Source organism: Bombina bombina, chromosome 3, assembly GCF_027579735.1.
Source record: "Bombina bombina isolate aBomBom1 chromosome 3, aBomBom1.pri, whole genome shotgun sequence".
In the NCBI taxonomy this organism is placed as follows: Eukaryota; Metazoa; Chordata; class Amphibia; order Anura; family Bombinatoridae; genus Bombina; species Bombina bombina.
Genome location: NC_069501.1, coordinates 362,708,643 through 362,735,520, shown reverse-complemented (window position 1 = coordinate 362,735,520; position 26,878 = coordinate 362,708,643). Strand labels below are relative to the sequence as shown.

General features: G+C 40.4%; 1 protein-coding gene across 1 annotated transcript in view; it reads left to right on the top strand.

Annotated features, from left to right (window-relative positions):
* CASK (calcium/calmodulin dependent serine protein kinase) overlaps window positions 1-26,878 on the top strand; it is a gene marked incomplete in the record, with an annotated part of 883,427 nt that overhangs the window by 336,288 nt on the left and 520,261 nt on the right. Inside the window, 1 exon segment of the mRNA XM_053706489.1 lies at window positions 17,475-17,574. Within this exon segment, the coding sequence (XP_053562464.1) occupies window positions 17,475-17,574 (100 nt within the window).

Sequence of the window (26,878 nt, the reverse complement as noted above, 5' to 3'; positions counted from 1 at the left end):
CGAACTTCTTTTGAATTTTTTACCTAAGGTTGTGAATTCTAACAACATTAGTAGAGAAATTGTGGTTCCTTCATTATGTCCTAATCCTATGAATTCTAAGGAGAAATCATTGCATTCTTTGGATGCTGTTAGAGCTTTGTAATATTATGTTGAAGCTATTAAGTCTTTCCGAAAGACTTCTAGTCTATTTGTCATCTGTTCCGGTTCTAGAAAAGACCAGAAAGCTTCTGCCATTTCTTTGGCATCTTGGTTGAAATCTTTATTTCATCATGCCTATGTTGAGTCGGGTAACACTCCGCCTCAAAGGATTACAGCTCATTCTACTAGGTTAGTTTCTACTTCCTGGGCGTTTAAGAATGAAGCTTCGGTTGATCAGATTTGCAAAACAGCAACTTGGTCCTCTTTGCATACTTTTACTAAATTCTACCATTTTGATGTGTTTTCTTCTTCTGAAGCAGTTTTTGGTAGAAACGTACTTCAGGCAGTGGTTTCAGTTTGAATCTTCTGCTTATGTTTTTTCATTAAAAATTTTATTCTGGGTGTGGATTATTTTCAGCAGGAATTGGCTGTCTTTATTTTATCCCTCCCTCTCTAGTGACTCTTGTGTGGAAAGATCTACATCTTGGGTAATCATTATCCCATACGTCACTAGCTCATGGACTCTTGCTAATTACATGAAAGAAAACATAATTTATGTAAGAACTTACCTGATAAATTCATTTCTTTCATATTAGCAAGAGTCCATGAGGCCCGCCCTTTTTTGTGGTGTTTTTGATTTTTTTGTATAAAGCACAATTATTCCAATTCCTTATTTTATATGCTTTCGCACTTTTTTCTTATCACCCCACTTCTTGGCTATTCGTTAAACTGAATTGTGGGTGTGGTGAGGGGTGTATTTATAGGCATTTTAAGGTTTGGGAAACTTTGCCCCTCCTGGTAGGAATGTATATCCCATACGTCACTAGCTCATGGACTCTTGCTAATATGAAAGAAATGAATTTATCAGGTAAGTTCTTACATAAATTATGTTATTCCGATTCATCCAGATCATTATCAGTTCCTGAGATTCTCTTTTCTGGACAAGCATTACCAGTTTGTGGCTCTGCCGTTTGGCCTAGCTACAGCTCCAAGAATTTTTACAAAGGTTCTCGGTGCCCTTCTGTCTGTAATCACAGAACAGGGTTTTGTGGTATTTCCTTATTTGGACGATATCTTGGTACTTGCTCAGTCTTTACATTTAGCAGAATCTCATACGAATCGACTTGTGTTGTTTCTTCAAGATCATGGTTGGAGGATCAATTCACCAAAAAGTTCATTGATTCCTCAGACAAGGGTAACCTTTTTGGGTTTCCAGATAGATTCAGTGTCCATGACTCTGTCTTTAACAGACAAGAGACGTCTAAAATTGATTTCAGCTTGTCGAAACCTTCAGTCACAATCATTCCCTTCGGTAGCCTTATGCATGGAAATTCTAGGTCTTATGACTGCTGCATCGGACGCGATCCCCTTTGCTCGTTTTCACATGCGACCTCTTCAGCTCTGTATGCTGAATCAATGGTGCAAGGATTACACAAAGATATCTCAATTAATATCTTTAAAACCGATTGTACGACACTCTCTAACGTGGTGGACAGATCACCATTGTTTAATTCAGGGGGCTTCTTTTGTGCTTCCGACCTGGACTGTAATTTCAACAGATGCAAGTCTCACAGGTTGGGGAGCTGTGTGGGGATCTCTGACGGCACAAGGAGTTTGGGAATCTCAGGAGGTAAGATTACCGATCAATATTTTGGAACTCCGTGCAATTTTCAGAGCTCTTCAGTCTGGGCCTCTTCTGAAGAGAGAATCGTTCATTTGTTTTCAGACAGACAATGTCACAACTGTGGCATACATCAATCATCAAGGAGGGACTCACAGTCCTCTGGCTATGAAAGAAGTATCTTGAATTTTGGTTTGGGCGGAATCCAGCTCCTGTCTAATCTCTGCGGTTCATATCCCAGGTATAGACAATTGGGAAGCGGATTATCTCAGTCGCCAAACGTTGCATCCGGGCGAATGGTCTCTTCACCCAGAGGTATTTCTTCAGATTGTTCAAATGTGGGAGCTTCCAGAAATAGATCTGATGGCGTCTCATCTAAACAAGAAACTTCCCAGGTATCTGTCCAGATCCCGGGATCCTCAGGCGAAAGCAGTGGATGCATTATCACTTCCTTGGAAGTATCATCCTGCCTATATCTTTCCGCCTCTAGTTCTTCTTCCAAGAGTAATCTCCAAGATTCTGAAGGAATGCTCGTTTGTTCTGCTGGTAGCTCCGGCATGGCCTCACAGGTTTTGGTATGCGGATCTTGTCCGGATGGCCTCTTGCCATCCGTGGACTCTTCCGCTACGACCAGACCTTCTGTCGCAAGGTCCTTTTTTCCATCAGGATCTCAAATCCTTAAATTTAAAGGTATGGAGATTGAACGCTTGATTCTTGGTCAAAGAGGTTTCTCTGACTCTGTGATTAATACTATGTTACAGGCTCGTAAATCTGTATCCAGAGAGATATATTATAGAGTCTGGAAGACTTATATTTCTTGGTGTCTTTCTCATCATTTTTCTTGGCATTCTTTTAGAATTCCGAGAATTTTACAGTTTCTTCAGGATGGTTTAGATAAAGGTTTATCCGCAAGTTCTTTGAAAGGACAAATCTCTGCTCTTTCTGTTCTTTTTCACAGAAGGATTGCTAATCTTCCTGATATTCATTGTTTTGTACAAGCTTTGGTTCGTATAAAACCTGTCATTAAGTCAATTTCTCCTCCTTGGAGTTTGAATTTGGTTCTGGGGGCTCTTCAAGCTCCTCCGTTTGAACCTATGCATTCATTGGACATTAAATTACTTTCTTGGAAAGTTTTGTTTCTTTTGGCAATCTCTTCTGCCAGAAGAGTCTCTGAATTATCTGTTCTTTCTTGTGAGTCTCCTTTTCTGATTTTTCATCAGGATAAGGCGGTGTTGCGAACTTCTTTTGAATTTTTACCTAAAGTTGTGAATTCCAGCAACATTAGTAGAGAAATTGTGGTTCCTTCATTATGTCCTAATCCTAAGAATTCTAAGGAGAAATCGTTGCATTCTTTGGATGTTGTTAGAGCTTTGAAATATTATGTTGAAGCTACTAAATCTTTCAGAAAGACTTCTAGTCTATTTGTTATCTTTTCCGGTTCTAGAAAACGCCAGAAAGCTTCTGCCATTTCTTTGGCATCTTGGTTGAAATCTTTAATTCATCTTGCCTATGTTGAGTCGGGTAAAACTCCGCCTCAAAGGATTACAGCTCATTCTACTAGGTCAGTTTCTACTTCCTGGGCGTTTAGGAATGAAGCTTCGATTGATCAGATTTGCAAAGCAGCAACTTGGTCCTCTTTGCATACTTTTACTAAATTCTACCATTTTGATGTATTTTCTTCTTCTGAAGCAGTTTTTGGTAGAAAAGTACTTCAGGCAGCGGTTTCAGTTTGAATCTTCTGCTTATGTTTTTCATTAAACTTTATTTTGGGTGTGGATTATTTTCAGCAGGAATTGGCTGTCTTTATTTTATCCCTCCCTCTCTAGTGACTCTTGCGTGGAAAGATCCACATCTTGGGTAATCATTATCCCATACGTCACTAGCTCATGGACTCTTGCTAATTACATGAAAGAAAACATAATTTATGTAAGAACTTACCTGATAAATTCATTTCTTTCATATTAGCAAGAGTCCATGAGGCCCGCCCTTTTTTGTGGTGGTTATGATTTTTTTGTATAAAGCACAATTATTCCAATTCCTTATTTTATATGCTTTCGCACTTTTTTCTTATCACCCCACTTCTTGGCTATTCGTTAAACTGAATTGTGGGTGTGGTGAGGGGTGTATTTATAGGCATTTTGAGGTTTGGGAAACTTTGCCCCTCCTGGTAGGAATGTATATCCCATACGTCACTAGCTCATGGACTCTTGCTAATATGAAAGAAATTAATTTATCAGGTAAGTTCTTACATAAATTATGTTTTCTGGGGTCTGGGCGTTGCCTCCCCTTGTTTCTATGAGACTGGTTGGGTCTCTGTTAGCCTGACCCAGTTTCTCAGGTTTTTGCTCTGTTTTTATTTAGGACTCGTGCCCTTTTTAGGTTTTTTTTTCTGGAGTTCCTTATGCTAGCTAGCTTGAAGCCAGCTCAGCATTCTACTGCTCTGTGGCTACTCTACACTGTAGCAAACTGAGGGTTGCAAGTTCGATCCCCTGTGAGGTCTACTCAGCCTTTCCTCCTTTTGAGGTTGATAAAATGAGCAGTGTCTTGAGTCCCTTAAGGGGGGTTTAGCTGCGCTTTACTAGTACAATCATGTTTTCTCCGTGCCTTTTCTTCTTTGTGGAAGAATACAGTAGTTTGTTCCCTTTCTTTAGTAAGGGTGTGCTGTTTGGAGATCAACTGCGGGGGACGGTGTCTCTTGGAGGCTGTTGACTCAGTCGAGTCAAGTTCCTGCGGTCTCTAGCAAGGCTGTGGACTATCTGTGGTAAGGGTCCTTGGGCCTTTTCCTTTTCTAGGATTCTCGGGTTCGGACGAAGCGGGATGTTGTTGGGTTGGGGTTTTCAGGCCTGGTGCCCTCAGAATGGGCTGCCTCTTGCACTCTCCCGTTTGTGCATTCAGTGTCCCCTATAGCTTGGGTATTGTTTTCCCAAAAGTAATGAATGCAGCTGTGAACGCTTTCCATTTATGAAGAAAAACTTAAATTTTGCTTACCTGATCATTTTCTTTTCTTCAGATGGAAAGAGTCCATAGCTCCCCACCCGTATTTTTTCTGTGGGGCATCTTATTTTTTATTCTTCTGGCACCTTTTCACCCTGGTATTTCTTCTACTGTTCCTTGTTAATCGGCAGAATGACTGGGGGATGAGGGAAGTGGGAGGAGTATTTAAGACTTTGGCTGGGGTGTCTTTGCCTCCTCCTGGTGGCTAGGTTCTTAATTCCCAAAAGTAATGAATTCAGCTGTGGACTCTTTTTTTTTTATCTGAAGAAAAGAAAATGATCAGGTAAGCATAAGTTTTAAGTAATAGTTATGCATTGGCAGCAACATGCTTCTCTAGAGCAGTGTTTTTCAACCAGTGTGCCATGAGAGATCCCCAGGTGTGCCGCGGCAGACTGACAACAATGCGGGGGTGTCCCTCTTTCAAGTTTTGAAATATTGGGAGGTATGTGACAGGCTCATCAGGCATAATTTACAACCATGACATTGACATTCATTCACAGACAATCATTATGATTGTTTGTGAATGAATGTCAATATGTCATGTATAGTTTGTAGGAGGCATGGCATGACAGCACAGTACAGTGTGTACACATATATATATATATATATATATATATATATATATATATATATATATATATATATATATCCTGTATTAGGCTACAATGTGTGATTTTGTAAAATTTTGGGATGGTGGTGTGCCACAGGATTTTTTAATGTAAAAAAGTTTGCCACGGCAAAAAAAAGGTTGCAAATCACTGCTCTAGAGGAATAGAGATTCCAGCGGTGTAATGGCAACTTTTGAGACACTGTTGGCAGCCTGGATATGAAATTGGAAACTTTTTTTTAAATTGTATACGCTGTCTTAATCACAAAAGTAAATTTTAGTGTTTCATATCCCTTGAAGCTCTATCCTCTTCACAAACCCGTTTTTTCCCTTTTTTTAATAAAGATATAAACACTTCATATTACTACAACCAAGTTTCCATGTTTAAAGGAAAATTATACACTATTTATTTTTTTTACATAAATGTTTTGTATATGATCCATTTATATAGCTTATACAGCTTTTTTTGTATTTTTTTAATGTTTAGATTTGGTTAAATAACATTGCGATGATTTTCAGACTCTTAACCAAGCCCCAATGTTTTAAAGAATACTGATGTATACCTACTCCAGCTTGCTCCTGTTTGTGTAAAGAGCCTTTTCATATGCAGGGGAAGGGGGAGAAGAGTAGTGTTTGCTTTTTTTGCTATAGAACCACTTCTAGTGGGTGTGCCAGCTAACCTTTTCAACAGAGCTAAACTCGAAGCTTCTAAGTAAGTTTTAAACGGTTTTATACTGGATTTTTAGATCAGTATTTGTGCATATTTTTCTTTATAGTAATGTCTATTACATGCAGTTATGACAATTGATGTATACTGTCCCTTTAAGCAGAAGGATGGATGACTGACTAAGGTAAAATTATAAGAACTCTTATGACATTGTACAGTTTTGGAAAAGTATAACTTTCTGTATTCAAAACATTTGGTTTCAAATGCATGACAGAACAATTTAACTATACTCACCCTTTAAGCAGTGTACAATTAATTTTCTACTAAAGATTTTTCTGTCAGACAATACAGATTGCATCATTTGTATCATGAGACTACTTTAAGGAACCCATTGTCAGCTTTTCCTTACTAGTTATGTAATACATCTGTGCTAGCATGAACTTTGAGTATATAGCAAGTTTTTCTGTGGTTTGTACAATATGTGCTTTTTATAGCCACCACATTGTTTTAGAAGAAAAGTAGATGTAAGATCATTTTTAACCCTTTCTTTATAAGGAAGATTACCTTGACTGCAGGAGTAGCTGGGATACAGGTGCTAATATCTATGCTGATTTCTCCAGCCAATGCCTGGTATCAAAATCTAGAAGCAAGCCCAAAAATATAGGATCCAAGTATTATTATTTTTTTTTTATTTAGTTTTTTTTTTTAATAACACCCAATGTTACATAAATATCATTTTTTTTATGTAACACCCAACAATATAAAAACATCTAAAAATGATTTCCATGTACAAAATAAGTAATAAACCGGTATGAAACCCAAAATATTACTTTTAGGGTACAGACCGAGCATACCATTTAAGAAAAACAAGTTTCCAATCTACTTCTGTTATTAAATTTGCTTTGTTCCCATGATATTCTGTGTTGAAGAGATACCTAGGTAGGCATGTAGAGCACTTTATGGCAGGGAATAGTACTGCCATCTAGTGTTCTTGCAAAACTGCAATCATATAGTATTTCTGAAATGGGCCGGCTCCTGAGCTTACATCCCAGCTTTTTAACAAAAAAATACCAAGAAAACTAAGACAAATTGAGATTAGAAGTAAATTAGAAAGTTGTTTAAAAGTGCATGCTCTATCTGATTCATGAACACAAATATTGGGTTTCCTATCCCTTTAAATATGAAGACTTCTAATCACACAAACCAGTTTGTGATACTGCTTGCAAAAATGCCATATTTATAGGTCCTCAGACCGGCAAAAACTGACACCATGTAAAATTTAAAGATTAAAGGGACAGTCAACTTCAAAAATTGTATTGTTTAAAAAGATAGCTAAGCCCATTATTACCCATTCCCCAGTTTTGCACAGCCAACACAGTTATATTAATATACTTTTAACCTCTGTGATTACCTTGTATCTAAGCCTCTTTTGACAGCCCCCTGATCACATGGCTATTTATTATTTATCGACTTGCATTTTAGCCAATCAGTGCAGTGTCATCCACAACTCCATGGGAGAGAGCACAATGTTATCTATATGGCCCACATGGATTAGCAGTCTCTTGTTTTGAAAAGCTAATAAAAAAGCATGTGATAAGAGGCTGTCTGTAGTGACCTAGAAACAGGCAGAAATGTAGAGGTTTAAATGTTATAAAGTATATTAATATAACAATGTTCCTTGTGCAAAGTTGGGGACTGGGTAGTAAAGGTGTTATCTATCTTTTTAAACAATTACCATGTCCCTTAAACATTTAAGCGACTGGCAGATTATACTGCTGGTGTACTTTGGTCAATGCATCAACTGGATCATCTTTTTTTGAATAGTGCAATGATCCTTGTAAATATTAATGTCTGGTAAATCCAATAATAAGGATGCATCTAAAAAGGAAAGGGGGAATATGTGTGTGTGTATGTATGTGTATATATTTCCACAAACGAATGCACTCTCTGGCTTTTCAAAATCAAACAACTAGGTTTTATTAAACTTTTTCGGAGATATTACATATATATATATATATATATATATATATATATATATATATATATATATATATATATATATATCCCTCTGTCAAATTTTTGTCTCCGGAGGGAGTGAGGTGAATTGTAAAGTGCTGACATAATTGATTTTCGAACATATCTGGAACCCATTTTTCCCTCAGAGCCAAGACAGATGGAGAGAAAGACAGGAATTTAAGCAAGGCAGTGATAATCTTTTCCCAGTGTTGAAATGTCACAATCCTCTCAGGTGAAATGCAGATTTATCTGTCAATTTCCTGGTCTACAATGTGCTGCCCTTTGAGTGATCCTCATCCCTCCCCAGGTGAAATGGCGATGTTCCTTGTGAAATCCTTGGCACTGTGCTAGCACTGGCTTGTATGAGCCCGTCTCCTTGATTCAGTCATCTGCAGGTGAGATAAGCACAGAAGAAGGTACATAACCCGGGGACATAGACACATACACCATACAACTTATATACAACAGTTTTAAGCACTTTTAACATTTTCAACAAATGGCTTACCATTACTTTAAATTTACCTCTAACGGCTTTAGTGCACCCGGGAGTTACCACAGACTCTCAGGAAGCTCTCTGCACTCATCGGGGTCTGCAGGAATGGCAGTATCTGATTCTTCTTCAGCATTGGGACATCAGGAATTAACTTTTTGGTGCCATTTTAGCACAGCTTTTGGTGCCATTATAGCACACAATTTGCTTTAATTTATTGACAACCTCCCACTTATGTTTTAACCAATGGGATACATAGGCTCTTTTAAATATTGAGTGTGGTATTTAGCTATTATGGCTTATTAGCCAAAATGCAGAAGCTACCTTGTGGGGATTGATGGATGTCACATTATTTTCTATCAAGTGTCTATTTATACATTTAACCTCTTTGATAGTTTTCTGCACTTATGGAGCCTTTAAATTATATCCCTAAATCTACTTTAGAAGCTGGGTTGTCATAACACTTTTCTACCAGTGGAAGGGTGTTATCTGCAGCACATTTATGCAACAAGTCTTAATGTTTTAATGCATTCTGACTAGTCTAATGCTGCTCTTGCTTCTAAAGGTGTTACTGTTTCTTCTGTTTGTTCCTTACAAGAGAGTTCTTTAGATTTTGCTCCTGGAGGTAGGGACTTCATTCGCTCTGAAATGTTGGAGGGTATGCCTCCTCCAAGCAAGTGTAGGCGGTCTGTTCATAATTTACCCTCTACTAGCTCTAAGCCTGCTGAAGTTGGTTAAACTGCTGAATCCTCAGAGGAAGAGGTTTTCTCTGATGATCAGGGGTCTTCCTTTGATCATGAATCCATCTTATCCTGTTTTTTTTTTTTTTTTTTTTTTTTTTTTTTTATTAAAGGTTGAACATAGGAGATTTTGCTTACTTTAGAGGTTAAAGATCCTAAAGTAAATGAGGATAAGTCTGTAACTTAACATAATTTTTAAACCTATGGTCAAATCCCTGATGCGGTCTCTGAGATAGATTCCAGGAAATAAGCTATGCAAGTCATTCCTTTTAATCCTTCTGCAAGGTTTAAGAAAATGTATCCTTTACTGGCTTCTAAAACTGAACTTGTTCTAACATTGAAGCTTTTCCCAAAGTTGATGGGGTCATTTGAACTTTGGATAAGTTTACTACTATTCCTTTGGAAGATAGCTCTTCCTTTAAAGACCCTTTAGATAGGAAGTTAGAATCCTTCCATAGGAGGGCTTTTCAGCAAGCAGGTTATCTTTTTAGACCAACAGTTTATGTTGCTTATGTGGCTGCTGGATCTTCCATTTGTTTAAGTTGTCTTTCTGAGCAGTTTTCTGCTTTCATTTGTGATGCTGTTTTTGACATTCTTAAGATTAATGCTAAAAGTATGTTTTTGGCAGTACTTTCTAGAAGGGCTCTATGGTTAGTCTTGGTCTGCTGATATGGATTCTAAATCCAGGCGTTTCTTTCTCTTTTCAGGGAAAGATGTTTGGTTCTGGTTTGGATTCTGTTCTTTGCTGTAACTGAATGTAAGGGAGTGAAACCTCACAGTTCCCTAGCCATGAAGGAAGAGTTTTGATTTTTTTCCTGGGCAGGAGTCAATTGCTTTCTAATTTCTGCTTTTCATATTCCAGGAGTAGGCAACTGAGAGGCAGATTTTCTCAGCTGTCAGTCCTTGCATCCAGCCGAGTGGTCTCTCCATCTGGATATTTTCAATCAGATAGTGGATCTTTAGGGTCTACCAGAGATAGATCTGATGGTTTTTTGGTTGTTCCACAAACTTCCAAGGTACTGTGTGAGGTCCAGGGATCCTTAAGTGGAGTTTGTGGATGCTCTGGTAGCTCCATGGTCATTTTGATGAGCCTATGTTTTTCCTCCCCTGGTTCTTCCACCCAGAGTGACCCCCAGAATCAGACAAAAGGAGACATCAGTAATTCTAATTGCTCCAGCTTGATCTTGCAGTGTTTGGTATGCAGATCTGATTCAGATGTTCAGTTGCCCACCTTGGCTTCTTCCTCTGTGCCCAGACCCTTTTGCCTCAAGGTAATTTTTCCCATCCAATTATCTAAGATTGATGGCATAGAGATTAAATGACTAGTTCTTAGGCAGAGATTTTTCTGATTCCATTAGAGACTTTGATGCAGGCCTGTAAGCCTGTGACCAGGAAGATTTATCATTAGGTCTGGAGAGCCGTTATTCCTTGGTGTATGGATCATGGATTTTCTTGGCTTTCATTTAGAGAGAGTTATACTCTGCTTTTTCTTTAGGTTGTGGATTTAGTTTATCTGTGAAAAAATGTTCTATTTATCCTGCCCTTATTTCTCATTGCTTGTGTACTCCAGAGCTGGGTATTGGTTCCCAGGGGTAATGGTTTATAGACTTTCACCACCTGTATAAAAGAATACATAAGTTATGCTTACCCAATAAAGTTCTTTCATGTTGGTGAGAGTCCTTGAGACCCCACCCTATTATTTTTCTGTTGATGGTTTATTTCTTTTGGACATATTTTTTCCCTGTTCCTATTTTTTTCCCCCTCTTATTTTCTACTTTTTGTGCTTTGCTATACATCACAATAGTTTCCAGTAAGGTGGGAGGGTTTTTAATAGAGCTTTTGGGGTTTGATACTCTTTGCTATCTCCTAGTGGCAGGGAAGAGTCATTCCATGGAGTAATGGATCTTGGATTCTCACCACCATAAAATAAATTACTTTATCAGGTAAGCATAAATTATGTTTTTAGATTCACAAAATAATAAAACTTAATGTCAGTTTAATTGCTTTATATGATAAAAACAATGTAAGAATAGTTTATTTTGTAAGTGAAAGAAAGCATGTTTTAGTTTATAGTCCTACTTTACAGTAAACCATTTCTCTTGTAAAGTTGTATCCAGTCCACGGGTTCATCCATTACTTGTGGGATATTCTCCTTCCCAACAGGAAGTTGCAAGAGGACACCCACAGCAGAGCTGTCTATATAGCTCCTCCCCTAACTGCCACCCCCAGTCATTCTCTTGCAAGCTCTTGACAAGAAAGGAAGTATCAAGAGATATGTGGTGACTTAGTGTAGTTTTTACCTTCAATCAAAATTTTTTTATTTTTAAACGGTACCGGCGTTGTACTGTTTCATTCTCAGGCAGAAATTGGAAGAAGAATCTGCCTGGAGGTTGATGATCTTAGCGGTTTGTAACTAAGGTCCATTCCTGTTCTCACACATAACTGAAGAGTATGGAAAGAAAACTTCAGTTGGGGTGACGGTTGGCAAATCACCTGATTTGAGGTATGTTCAGTATATTTTTTTCTAGAGAGATGATAAGGTCTAGAAAATACTGACAGTGCCTGATATATTTGAGGTAAGCCTGATACAGTGATTTAACAGCGACTGGGATCATGCTTACAAGATAAGGGTCATTTTTATGTTAACCCTCATAGTACTTAGTGTTTAAACGTTTGTATTACTTAACAGGAAAAACATTTTTTCTCTGAGGGTGATAAATCTTTATTTTGGGGCCTAGTTTTCCACATGGCTGTTATTTTACTCCTAGGAGTAGTTTTTTCATGGCCCCTCTGACTGTGAGTGCATGGTGGGAGGGGCCTATTTTCGCACACTTTATGCGCAGTTGTTATACAGACTGAGACATCCAGCTTCTCTAAAGGAGTCCTCTGGCATCTAGGACCACTATAGAGGAGTTCTTTCCTGCAAAAATCGTGTTTAAGGGAAGGTAGGAGCCACAGTAGAGCTGTGGCAGTGTGTTTGACTGTTTTTTAACGGTGTTACCATTTTTCTAATCCAGTTTTGGGCCTAAGGGGTTAATCATCCATTTGCAAGTGGGTGCAATGCTGCTTTAGTCTCTTGTACACACTGTAAAAATTTCATAGAGTTTACTGCTTTTAACACTGATTTGCAGTTTATATGGTAGTTTTTTTTCTCTTAAAGGTACAGTACCGTTTTTGTTTAATTGCTTTTCACATTTATTAAAGTGTTTTCCAAGCTTGCTCATTACTAGTCTGTTAAACATGTCTGACATAGAAGAAACTCCTTGTTCATTATGTTTAGAAGCCATTGTGGAACCCCCTATTAGAATGTGTACCAAATGCATTGACCTTTCTATAAGTTATAAAGACCATATTATAGCTTTTAAAGATTTATCACCAGAGGTTTCTCAGACTGACAAAAGGAAGATTATGCCATCTAACTCTCCCCATGTGTCAGAACCTATAAATCCCGCTCAAGTGACGCCAAGTACATCTGGCGGCTCCACTGCGTTTACTTTACAGGACATGGCGGCAGTTATGAATCATACTCTCACAGAGGTATTGTCCAAACTGCCAGGGTTACAAGGAAAGCGAGACAGCTCTGGGGCTAAAATAAATACAGAGCTTTCTGACGCTTTAGTAGCTATGTCTGATATACCCTCATAATGTACAGAAGCCAAAGCAGGAGAGCTTCTATCTGTGGGTGACATTTCTGATTCAGGGAAGGCGTTACTTCAGTCTGACTCTGAAATGACAGCATTTAAATTTAAACTTGAACACCTCTGCGTGTTGCTCAGGGAGGTTTTAGCGACTCTGGATGACTGTGACACCATTGTAGTCCCAGAGAAGTTGTGTAAAATGGACAAATACTTTGCTGTGCCTGTTTACACTGATGTTTTTCCAATCCCTAAGAGGTTTTCAGAAATTAATACGACGGAATGGGATAGACCAGGTGTACCGTTCTCTCCGCCTCCTGCCTTTAAAAAGATGTTTCCCATAGATGCCGCTACACAAGACTCGTGGCACACGGTCCCTAAGGTGGAGGGAACAGTCTCTACCTTAGCTAAACGTACAACTATTCCCGTCGAGGACAGTTGTGCTTTCCTAGATCCAATGGATAAAAAACTAGAGGGTTTCCTTAAGAAAATCTTTATACAACAAGGTTTTATTCACAAGGTTTTATTCTCCAGCCTCTTGCATGCATTGCCCCAGTCACTGCTGCAGCGGCTTTCTGGTTCGAGTCTCTTGAAGAGGCTCTACAGGTGGAGACCCCGTTGGATGATATCCTAGACAGGCTTAAAACTCTTAAGTTAGCCAATTCATTTATTTCTGATGCCGTTTTTCATTTAACAAAGCTAACGGCTAAGAATTCAGGTTTTGCCATTCAGGCTCGTAGGGCGCTATGGCTTAAATCCTGGTCAGCTGACGTTACTTCAAAGTCTAAGCTTCTTAACATCCCCTTCAAAGGGCAGACGCTATTCGGGCCTGGATTGAAGGAGATCATTTCTGATAATACTGGAGGAAAAGGCCACGCCCTTCCCTAGGATAGGTCCAACAAATCAAGTACCAAACAGACCAATTTTCGTTCCTTTCGAAACTTCAAGAGTGGCGCAGCTTCAACTTCCTCTGCTGCAAAACAAGACGGAAATTTTGCCCAGTCCAAGCCAGTCTGGAGACCTAATCAGGCTTGGAACAAGGGAAAGCAGGCCAAAAAACCTGCTGCTGCCTCTAAGACAGCATGAAGGAGTAGCCCCCGATCCGGGACCGGATCTAGTTGGGGGCAGACTTTCTCTCTTCGCCCAGGCTTGGGCAAGAGACGTCCAGGATCCCTGGGCTCTGGAGATGGTTTCCCAGGGATATCTTCTGGATTTCAAAGCCTCGTCTCCAAAGGAGAGATTACGTTGTGTTCAAGAGCTTCTGGTCATGGGATTGATCCACCTAGTTCCAAGGGAGGAACAGGGGCAGGGATTCTATTCAAATCTGTTCATAGTTCCCAAAAAAGAGGGAACTTTCAGACCAATCTTGGATCTCAAGATCCTAAACAAATTTCTCAGGGTCCCATCCTTCAAGATGGAGACTATTCGAACCATCCTACCTATGATCCAGGAGGGTCAATATATGACTACCGTGGATCTAAAGGATACTTATCTCCACATTCCGATACACAGAGATCATCATCGGTTTCTCAGGTTTGCCTTCCTAGACAGGCATTACCAGTTTGTGGCTCTTCCCTTCGGGTTAGCCACGGCACCAAGAATCTTTACGAAGGTTCTAGGGTCCCTACTGGCAGTTCTAAGGCCACGAGGCATAGCGGTGGCTCCTTACCTAGACAACATTCTTATACAGGCATCGACTTTTCAAATCGCCAAGTCCCATATGGACATTGTTCTGGCATTCCTGAGGTCTCACGGGTGGAAGGTAAACGAAGAAAAGCGTTCTCTCTCCCCTCTCACAGGAGTTTCCTTCCTAGGAACTCTGACAGATTCAGTAGAAATGAAGATTTTTCTGACAGAAGTCAGGTTGTCAAAGCTTCTAACTTCCTGCTGTGCTCTTTATTCCACTTCTCAGCCGTCAGTGGCTCAGTGTATGGAAGTAATCGGCTTAATGGTAGCGGCAATGGACATAGTTCCGTTTGCCCGCCTACATCTCAGACCGCTGCAACTTTGCATGCTCAGTCAGTGGAATGGGGATTACACAGATTTGTCCCCACTGCTAAATCTGGATCAGGATACCAGAGATTCTCTTCTCTGGTGGCTATCTCGGGTCCATCTGTCCAGGGGAATGAGCTTCCACAGGCCAGAATGGACTATAGTGACGACAGATGCCAGCCTTCTGGGCTGGGGCGCAGTCTGGAACTCCCTGAAGGCTCAGGGCTCGTGGTCTCAGGAGGAAGCCCTCCTTCCAATAAACATTCTGGAACTAAGAGCGATATTCAATGCTCTTCAGGCTTGGCCTCAGCTAGCGGAGGTCAGGTTCATCAGATTTCAGTCGACAATATCACGACTATGGCCTATATCAACTATCAGGAGGAACAAGAAGCCCCCTGGCAATGTTGGAGGTTTCAAAGATAATTCTATGGGCAGAGGTTCACTCTTGCCATCTTTCAGCTATCCATATCCCAGGAGTAGAGAACTGGGAGGCAGATTTTTTAAGTCGGCAGACTTTTTATCCGGGGGAGTGGGAGCTCCATCCGGAGGTATTTGCCCAGTTGATTCAACTATGGGGCAAACCAGAACTGGATCTCATGGCGTCTCGTCAGAACGCTAAGCTTCCTCGTTACGGGTCCAGGTCCAGGGACCCCAAGGCAGCGCTGATAGATGCTCTAGCAGCGCCCTAGTCCTTCAGCCTGGCTTATGTGTTTCCACCGTTTCCTCTGCTCCCTCGGCTGATTGCCAAGATCAAGCAGGAGAGAGCTTCAGTGATTTTGATAGCTCCTGCGTGGCCACGCAGGACTTGGTATGCAGATCTGGTGGACATGTCATCCTTTCCACCATGGACTTTGCCGCTAAGGCAGGACCTTCTACTTCAAGGTCCTTTCAAACATCCAAATCGAATTTCTCTGCGTCTGACTGCTTGGAGATTGAACGCTTGATTCTATCGAAGCGTGGTTTTTCCGAATCGGTCATTGATACCTTAATTCAGGCTCGAACGCCTGTCACCAGGAAAATCTATCATAAGATATGGTGTAAATATCTTCACTGGTGTGAATCCAAGGGTTACTCATGGAGTAAAGTCAGGATTCCTAGAATCTTATCCTTTCTCCAAGAGGGATTGGAGAAAGGATTATCTGCTAGTTCCTTAAAGGGACAGATTTCTGCTCTGCCTATTCTTTTGCACAAACATCTAGCTGAGGTTCCAGACGTTCAAGCGTTTTGTCAGGCTTTAGTTAGAATCAAGCCTGTGTTTAAACCTGTTGCTCCGCCATGGAGTTTAAATTTAGTTCTTAAATTTCTTCAAGGGGTTCCGTTTGAACCTTTGCATTCCATAGATATTAAACTTTTATCTTGGAAAGTTCTGTTTTTAGTAGCTATCTCCTCGGCTCGAAGAGTTTAGGAGTTATCTGCTTATCAATCAGGAGATTGTTGTTCCTTCATTATGTCCTAATCCTTCCTCAAAGAAGGAACGTCTTTTACACAATCTTGATGTGGTTTGTGCTTTAAAGTTTTATTTCCAAGCTACTAAGGATTTTCGACAAACATCTGCTTTGTTTGTTGTCTACTCTGGACAGAGGAGAGGCCAAAATGCTTCGGCAACTTCTCTTTCTTTTTGGCTAAGAAGCATAATCCCCTTAGCTTATGAGACTGCTGGCCAGCAGCCTCCTGAAAGAATTACAGCTCATTCCACTAGAGCGGTGGCTTCCACATGGGCTTTTAAAAATGAGGCCTCTGTTGAACAGATTTGTAAGGCGGCGACTTGGTCTTCGCTTCATACTTTTTCTAAATTCTACAAATTTCGATACTTTTGCTTCTTCGGAGGCTATTTTTGCGAGAAAGGTCTTACAGGCAGTGGTGCTCTCCGTTTAAGTGCCTGCCTTGTCCCTCCCTTGTCCCTCCCTTGTCCCTCCCTTCATCCGTGTCCTAAAGCTTTGGTATTGGTATCCCACAAGTAATGGATGAACCCGTGGACTGGATACATCTTTACAAGAGAAAACAAAATTTATGCTTACCTGATAAATTTATTTATCTTGTGGTGTATCCAATCCACGGCCCGCCCTGTCATTTTTAGGCAGGTGTTTTTTATTTTTAAACTACAGTCACCACTGCACCCTATAGTTTCTCCTTTTTTCTTGCTTGTCTTCGGTCGAATGACTGGGGGTGGCAGTTAGGGGAGGAGCTATATAGACAGCTCTGCTGTGGGTGTCCTCTTGCAACTTCCTGTTGGGAAGGAGAATATCTTACAAGTAATGGATGAACCCGTGGACTGGATACACCACAAGAGAAATAAATTTATAAGGTAAGCATAAATTTTTTTTTTAACACTATAGGACATATTTGTATTTGTTGATATATGTATGCATGTATATGCCAGCCACAATACATCCTTAAGAGTCAAGAAATTATATAAGAACCAAAATTAGAATTTTAAGAGCCATGGAATTATCAAGTAAGAGTTAGTATGTTTGTTAACATTCACACTTATGTACTAAAACATTACTGTGCTATATACATATAATCAAGCCTATGGATAAACGTGTAATATTTGATTATTTTTTGGTTATGCAGGGTGCAGTTCTAGCGGCTGTGTCCAGTCACAAATTCAACTCTTTCTACGGGGATCCTCCTGAAGAACTTCCTGACTTTTCAGAAGACCCAACATCATCAGGTATATAGTTGGACATAGCGTTAATGCTCCAGAATATGTGTACTTTATTAATTAATAACTGATAGTATAGTCTTCTGAGGTTCATGTGTTGTTTTTTTGTTGCACAGCAGGATGTCCTGATTGCAGCTTCTCCATTTATTTTTCTTCACATAAAATACTTCATGCTGAAAGTTCCTTTGTTTGAAGCATTCGCCGCACTGAACTGCTCAGGAAGCCCATGGCATAACGCTATTTTGCTGTGAGGTGACGTTTCAATGCGGGCCAGCTGGTGCCAAGCCAGAAAGCCCATACGACTATGGACTAAGAGGTTGAAATGTCACCTCTTAGCAAAATAGCATTCTGCCGTAGGCTGCCTGAGCAGCTCAGGGCGGTGAACGCTTTTAACAAATAAAGGAACTTTCAGCATGAAATATTTACTTCATAAATGAAAAGAGTCCACAGCTGCATTCATTTCTTTTGGGAATTCAGAATCTGGCCACCAGAAGGAGGCAAACACCCCAGCCAAAGGCTTAAATACCTCTCCCACTTCCCTCATCCCCCAGTCATTCTTTGCCTTTCGTCCCAGGAGGTTGGCAGAGAAGTGTCAGAAGTTTTCGATAGTCTCTTATGGAGGGTAGTACTCTTCGGCATGGGACTGGAGTTTTAAGTAGTCCTGTCAACCTCTCAGTGAGAGCATGGATGAAAGTTAGAGTCCGGAGATGCAGGGAGAGTCATCCCGACTCATATTAACAGCTCCACAAGCAATCAGCGTTGACGAGTTTCGCTGCCTGCTTTCTTCTCTCAAGTCCATGGCAGAGGAGATGCTACTATCTGTCACACTTTAAGGGCCGTGTTCCGGTTTCACGGTGTAGATTCCGGTAAGATCGTTTCATTTTACTTTCGTTATGATTGTCTGTATTACAAATGTTTTCCCGAGAGGTTACCACCTTGCGGGACTAACTATAACTCAGGGTCTCAGTGAGGCTCCTTTTGTATCTTGGAATCAAGGGTTAATATCTCCTGAGGGGGGTTATTGAACAGGAGGGTTTTAATCATGTTTATGTGATTCAACTTGCTTATGTGTAGTGTTACTTAGGCTCTTGGCTATGGAACATAACGGCCTTTGGAAATGACACAGTTTTTACATTTGAGCGCGCTTTTTGGCCTGCACTGTGCACCTGGTGACCGGGCGTGGTCACGTTTTGACTCTCCATTTCGGCTTTCCTGACAGTGTGGCGACGGAAAATTTCTGGTCCACTGGTGTCTGGGTCCTAGGAGGTGGTGAGTGCCCCAGCCATTGTGGGTGTTAGGAACCGTTTACAATTTTTTTTTTAATTTGTTCCGTTTTGTATTCAGTATCCCAGTTATGGAGGATTCTGATATTGTGTGACTGATTCTTTTTCTCGTGAGGAATACGAATTGGCCCGGGTGATACATGCCCTCCAGTTATGTTCAGAATGCTGTCTTAGAGTGCTCCATTCCTCGGGATCGGGGAATCAATAGGCCGCTGAGCCATCTGTCTCTGGGGGAGTCTGTTCCCTGAGTGGCGAGTTCCCTAAAGCCAACGCTTACTGCACATGCAGGTAACCCAGATTTTGCTTTTCCTTCTCTGGAAGTTGGCTTGCTCCCCCCGGAGGTCATGGCATGTTTTCGCATGTCCATTATTATGGTGCTGGCGCTTTTGCAACTGCCAGAAGTGTGGTTGCGATATTGTACGTGTTCTGTTGACCGGGGCTCTTCAAGCATGGGATGGCCTGCTCAGCTCTCTGGGGAAACGACTGTCCCTGAAGCTTCAGGGGGACAACCTTCGGGTCGTCTTTTGCTCAGACGAAGGTATGCTGTGTCTTTCATTAGACTGGTGCTCCTTCGAGGTTCTTTTGAGACAGATTCTGGCGTTGTTGGAGGATCCCATCCTTAACGGATGTGGGAATTCTCAGTCTTCTACTTAGGGCGGCTTGCAGCATTAGCTTTGTGAGGATGAAGTAATCTTTCTATAGCCTTGTTTGAGTATCCTTTCCGGTCCTGAGCTGGAAGAACAGGATCCCGGTCCTACGGGTGTGACTGTTCTTCTTGGGCGATAACCTATGGGTTGCCTTATTTTTATTTTAATCCGGTTAGGATGATTTTTTATTTGAGCTCATGTTTATGTATTTCGGGAATTTTTCTGGAATTGACACGTGATTTTTAAGCGCTCAGTTTACTTCTACGGAAGTTTGTTGGTGTGAAGACATGTGGACCTATGTTTGTTGGATGTTTATTTTCCATCTCTGGGGATGCCTATCTGCGGCCTTGATAGTATCGACCCTGAGTATCAGGCTGGTCCTGAGTGGGTTAGGACCCTTCTGTCTTGCGGCCTATCTCAGACACGTGGCGCCTGTTCTACATGGCTGGTCCAGTTGGGTGGCCGAGTGTTTCACATTATTATTTGTGTTTTTTTTCTTGTTTTTCATTTACAAGTTCAGCTAAGCATTTGAAAGGACCTAACGGTCTGCGAGGCATGGAGGATGGGTTCAGTCCTTGCTAGCCTTTCTAGCTGGTCGACTGGGTAAGGTTCCGCTGCGACACACTCGGTTGTTTCCGTTATTTCATCGGGACTTAGTTTCTTTCCTGCGTGGGTTGGAAGTTTGGAGGACTTAGGGCCTCCTTGCCGCCGGTTCCTGGGGGTCTTGCCTTCAGGGGCTCCTTGTAAATTCCTTTTCCTGGACTTGTTCTTTTTGAGATTCTCTTCCTTTGGGTCGGGATTTCTGGACTGTCCGTTCCCCTTAGCGGTTTGGCCGCCTTATGGGTGATACAAGGTAGCCTTGTGGTTTCCGAAAGAGCCATCTGATAATTATACTCTCTTTAAGGAGGGCCATGTGGTTTTTTACTGCTTTCGGGAGTTTGTTGTCTCCCTATCGGGGACGTTAGGCTGGGTTGTCTCCTTCTCCAAGCTTCGCTTAGGGGTTTTTCTCTACCGGGAGTTTGGGATGCTCTGCATTATTTTTCTGGGTATGGTCCTCTGGTTATGTACTCTGAGGAGATATGGAGACTAGTCTTTGTGTTATTTGCTCTTCGGGTGACTTTGTCCTTGATAATTCTCCCTTGGTCTCCGGAGTCTTGGCATGCCTCTGTTGTGCCCTAGCTCTTTTGTGGTGGACTCCTGTAAGGTGGGTTCTCTTCCTTTTGGGTGAGTGTTGTCCCTGTTTCCGGGTTAGTCCGGTTATTCCCCTGTGAGGTCTGATTTTTCAGACGGGGTATTCGTGTTCCCTGGGGCGTTTGTTTTTAAAAATTCTGGGGCTCTGGCCTTTAGTTTTATTTGGGATTTTTCTGGATGTCCGGAAGCTTATGATCCTGTGGCTGGTTCGGGGTGATACAGTTTTTTTTCCAGGGAACATAGGCTATGGCCTAAGGACTGGCTAGTTGAGCCTGCTAGCAGCTTGGCCAGGTTTTCTGTCTGCTTGCGGCTTTGGTTTTATCAGTCTCTGGCTCTTTTTATTTGTGCCCTTCCCTTTGGGGGGGTTGTTTGTCCTGGGGGAGGTTCCTCTCTCTGGAGGGTTGTTGTCCTGTCTTGTGTACAGGAGGTTGGAACAGGTGCTTTTAGCCTGTTAGCGTGAGCAGTTTATCCCTCTGGGGATTGTTCGGTTCCATCTGGGGAGATTGGAATCTCCATGTTGAGACTGTCAGTATGCTAAGTCTTCATTGAGGTCTACTGCATTTTGCGATGTTCATCTCCTTTGTGGTTCTCTCTGAGTCTACATCTTGAAAGAAGTTATTGGTTTAGCATCCAAGATCTGTTGAGGGGGCTGAGTCCTCTACATTCCGTCCTTCCCTAGGGTTTGGGGATTGGGGTCCTTTCTGTTCCCCTTTCAGACCTGCCTGTCGCTTGGGCTGGCCCGGTGTGGACCAGGATCTAAAATCTGTTATCCGTCCTCGTATCACTGAGGTTCGGTGAGCCTCCATGAGGTTCTGTGCTTCTCCATGTCACAGATATTTTAGTAGGTCTGGCGGCTTTTAGATAGTCTGTGATGTACCCACTATTTAGTGGATGTCTAGCAGTCTGACTATTGGGGTTTGTTATCTCTTATAGCTGCTCTCCTTTCTTACAAGTGTTCTATTAGAGTCATCCTTGTATGACTGTGGTGTGTGGTGTTGACTCAGGTGTTCGCTTATCTGGGTCTTCTGCACGTGTTTGATCTCTGAATATTTCATTATTCTGAGTCATCTTGTGTCCTGAAGACTCTGTCTTCAGTTGTCTTTCAGGGTGCAGTTGCACTGTATTTTGGAGACGTTTTCTTCTTGGTTTCAGATTCCCGGTTTTAACCTTGTGGTTTCTGTACTTCCGGGGTCTGGGCATTGCCTGCCTTGATCTTAAGACCAGTTCGGGTCTCCGTGGGCTTGGCTTGGGCTTGGGGTTCCTTATTTTTTATTTTGGAACTGGTTGCTCCCTATTTAGGGGGCTTTTGGTAATCCTTAATTTTTATTCATGTTTTCTCCCTTTTTTTTGGGGGGGGGAGTTGTCAGTGTTGCTCCCTTTCTCTAGTGAGGGGTGTGTTGTTGAGGACCAACTGCTGGACGGCGGTGTCTCTTGGAGGCGTGTTGGCTCTGTTGAGTCTATTTCTGTGGTTTCTAACTAGGCTTATGGATTATCTGCGGGTCAGTGTCCTTGGGCTTTCTTTTTCAAAGTTTCTCGGCTTCAAATGAAGCGGGGTCTATTTCTGGGTAGGGTTTGCAGGCATGGTGCCTTCAGAATGGGCCGCCTTTTGTTCCTTCCCGTTTGTACCCTCCTGTTTTTGCATTCAGTGTTCTCTATAGCTTGGGTATTGTTTTGAATGCGGCTGTGGACTTTTTCCATTTATGAAGAAAAACATAACTTATGCTTACCTAATAATTTTCTGTTATTTTTATTCTTCTAGCACCTTTTCACCCTATTTCTTCTACTGTTCCTTGTTCCTCGGCAGAATGACTGGGGGATGAGGGAAGTGGGAGAGGTATTTAAGCCTTTGGCTGGGGTGTCTTTGCTGCCTCCTAGTGGCCAGGTTCTGAATTCCCAAAAGTAATGAATGCAGCTGTGGACTCTTTCCATCTGAAGAAAAGAAAATTATCAGGTAAGCATAATTTGTTTTTATACTTCATGACTGAAATTACCCTTTAGTTGTTCCAATGGTAAATCCTAGCGTTTCACAAACGCTAGGATTTGCCATCACTTAAAATAAACAAAAATATGGCTTGAGGATAACTATAAAATGAATAATAAAGCCTAAAATTTTGCACGTCTAGTGCTTAATACACGTTTGTATTCCTGGACTTAAAGGGACATTATACACTCATTTTTTCTTTGCATAAATGTTTTGTAGATGATCTATTTATATAGCCCATAAAGTTTTATTTTAAAATAAATGTATAGTTTTGCTTATTTTTAAATAGCATTGCTCTGATTTTCAGACTCCTAACCAAGCCCCAAAGTTTTATGTGAATACGGTCAGCTACCTTCTCCAGCTTGCTGCTGTTTGTGTAAAGGGTCTTTTCATATGCAAAAGAAGGGGGAGGGGGGGGGAGGGTCTTATTTGCCACTTGCAGTGGGCTTTCCAGCTACCTTTTCAACAGAGCCAAACTGACAGCTTCTAAGTAAGTTTTTAAACAGTTTTATACTGGATTTTTATATCAGTATCTGTGCATCTTATTTTTTATACTAGTGTCTATTACAGGCAGTTATATGAAAATGAGTGTATACTGTCCCTTTAACTCAGTATGCTCTCATGGAAATGCATAAGTATTCATCCACTGGGATGTTTCCTTATTATTTAGCATTAAATTGAATTTTATTGAGATTTTTACCTTTGGATTTAGACAGCATACCAAACACTGTGAAGGTGCAAAAAAGAATAAAAAAAATGATATTTGTTGATTGTGAAAGTATTCGTCCCTCTTGCTATGAAACACCTAAATAAGCCCAGGTGCAATCAATTGCCTTTAGAATTTAGATACTTTGTAGAACTACCTTTTGGCTGCAATTACAGCTTTGAGTCTTTTGAGGTAAGTCTCTACAAGCTTTGAACATCCTGCCATGTCAATATATATGAAGTATATAACACCAATATAAATATGTAATACTGGTAAAAAACAAAATCAAGTATAATACTTCAAAAATAAAATCAAAATAAAAAGGGATAAAAATTCAGTAAAAATATGGAAACTCTCCAAGTCTCCAAAAAATACATAAAATGCAAACTCAGTCCAATATGAAACAGAATACACCAAGTAACTCCGCTTGTCGGTTCACACAGGTACTGATGGACATGTCCTACAAATAAAGCAGATGAAAGGGGTGCCACATAGAATAATATTGCACAAATCTCACATGTGATAAAGAAAAAGTTAAGAAAACTCAATATCTTGTTGGCACTGAAAGTAGAACTGCACAGTTAACAATGGCTGAGTCTTGCAGCAGTCAGCTCGCTAAGACCCTGGTGTTACCATTTCAGTTTGTTTTGTGGTCAGATGGCTGCTACTCCAACTGCCTCTGTAATCCAATGACTGGATACCATGTCACCGCTGGTCACAATGTACAGCCTCCTTCTGAAACACTTCTGATAAAGTTACAAACAATTTTGCTTACAATACAAGATGTTTTCATAGGAGAGGCGTGAGCAAATAGATGTTACTAAAAGCTTTATTGTAGTTATGTCAAGCTTTTTTGTTTGGATGGGGACCCTTGGTGAACATCCGTTGTCAAGTCTTAACACATAATATCAATGAGATTGAGGTCTTGGCTTAGACTAAGCCAAACTACATAATTTATGTTCTTGATTTTAAACTGTTCTAGTGTAGTTTTGGCTGTTTGTTTAGGGTTATTGATCGGATGCAAGTTTTAACATCTGCTCCAGTCTCAGCTCTTTTGTAGACTAAAGCAGAATTGCCCTTTATTTAGCTTCATCCATCTTGCCCTCAGTCCTGACAACTTTCCAATGTTTTGGGTATGCAATATGGTGCTGGTACCACAATGCTTCACTGCAGAGATGGTGTTATCAGAGTAATGAGTAGTGTTGGATTTGCCCCTTACCTAGCATTTTGCACTAAGGCTAAAAAGTTCATATTTGGTCTCATCAGATGAGATTACCTTTTTCCTTATGTTTGCCATTTCTCCACTTGGTAAATACAAGTATGATTTGATATGGGGATTTCAGCTCTCTTCTTGTTCATACATCCATGTAGCCCAACTTTATGGAGCATCTGAGCTATAGATATCCCATTCTCCCTTTTCAGCTTCTCGCCAGTAAGAGTTGTGCTATATTCAAACCATTTTAGATTATAATAATGGAATTAAAGGGACACTAAACCCAATCTTTTTTTCTTCCAATCAGATAGAGCATTCAATTTTAAGCAACTTTCTAATTTACTCTTATTATAATTTTTTCTTCTCTTGCTATCATTATTTGAAAAAGCAGGAATGTAAGCATAGGAGCTGGCCCATTTTTGGTTCAGCACCTAGGTAGTGCTTGCTGATTGGTTGCTAAATGTAGTCACCCTGGTGCTGAACCAAAAATGGGCCGGCTCCTGACATTCTTTATAAAATAAAGATAGCAAGAGAACAAAGAAAAATTGATTATAGGAGTAAATTAGAGAAGTTGCTTAAAATTGCATGCTCTATCCAAATCATGAAAGAAAAAAATTGGTTTTAGTGTCTCTTTAATAGTGATTGAAGGGATGTTCAGTTTTGGGATTTTATTTTATAACCCAACCCCGATTAGGGCATCTCCTGAAGTTTATTCTTAACCAATTAAAGATTCTTGGTCTTCATTATGTTTCAGATATGCTCTTCCATAAAAATGTGTTTTGATATTAAGTGAAACTTTAATTGCATGTAGACTCCATTGAACTTTTTGTGACTTTTGAAGGCATTTGGTTGCACCAGAGCTTATTTAGTGGTTTTATAGCAGTGGTAAATATGTATTCAACCAGCCATTGTCTGTTTTTTACATTATGTATCACAACAAACATGTTTTGCACCTTTAAATTATTGGGTATATTCCGTAAATGAAATGGGAAATATTTCCAATAAGATCCTGTTTAATTTCTGTGTGCAAGGCATTACACCAAGAGAAAGAGGTTCAATTGGATAACAGAAGTGAATTGGAAAGTTTCAAATTGAAAATTGTCGGTTTGGGGTTAAATATCTCACCATATTAATACAGAAATATGGATCCTATTTGTTGTACTGCAGAAAGGCAAAGTTCACAAGGGAGCTTGTTTGGGAGGAAAGACTCATTACATTTAGAAGGCTATGAAACTTTTGTGTCTCTAAGTATCAGTCTTATACGCTGCTTAAAACAGAACTTTATGGAGCCAGGAGCCACAAATCCTACAATGTTTGCAGTTATACAATTAAATGAATATGAAACAAAGCTTCCTATTTTACTAATTTCACTTAGTTCCCGTGCTATTCTTTGTTGAAGAGATACCTAGGTGGGTGTCTGGAGCACTACATGGCAGGAAATAGTGCTGCTGTATAGTGCTCCAGACACGTGCACGCTCCTGAGCTTTTTTTTCAACAAGATACAAAGAGAACAAAGAAAATTTAACAGAAGCAAATATGAGTGTTAAATGTGGGGATTCATATCCCTTTAAATGACCTGTTTCTTTTTATTAATCAATAGAAATTCAGTTATTTTACTGTTAAATTAAAATACTGTAGGGAACATGCAATTGGGTTTACAAAACCTTTTAATGAATGGTGTTTAGAACATTTAGCGCTTAAAGGGACATGAAACACACGTTTTTCTTTTGTGCTTCAGATAGAGTATGTGGTGTAAAACAACTTTCCACTTCTGTTAACCATTTTTTTTTCTTGGTAACCTTTGTTGTAAAGCATACCTAGGAAGGCTCAGGAGCCGCTGATTGCTGGCTGTACATATATGCCTCATGTTAGTGGCTCACCCAATGTGTTCAGCTAACTCCTTGTAGTGCACTGCTGCTTCTTCAACAAAAGATATCAAGAGAAAAAAGCAAATTAAATAGAATTAAATTGGGGGAAATTTTTTTTTTAAATTGTATCTGAATCATGAAAGAGAAAAGTTGGCTCCCATAGTCCTTTAAGAGCTAAGATTAGTTAGGTAAGTATATTAAATATATTTTACCCATTAGATCGTTATTTAAATTGTTGTATGCCCAATAAATATATTGCTAACATTATTTGCGACTCTGAAACTGTAATGCATTTTGAATGTGTTATTTACAAGTTCTACTAACAAGTGTGCTAGTTGTGAAGTTGTCGGTCGCTGGTGTGTGCTGCCTATATAGAAACTGCTCAAGTATCACCTCCTGCAATAATAAATGTGGATAAATAATA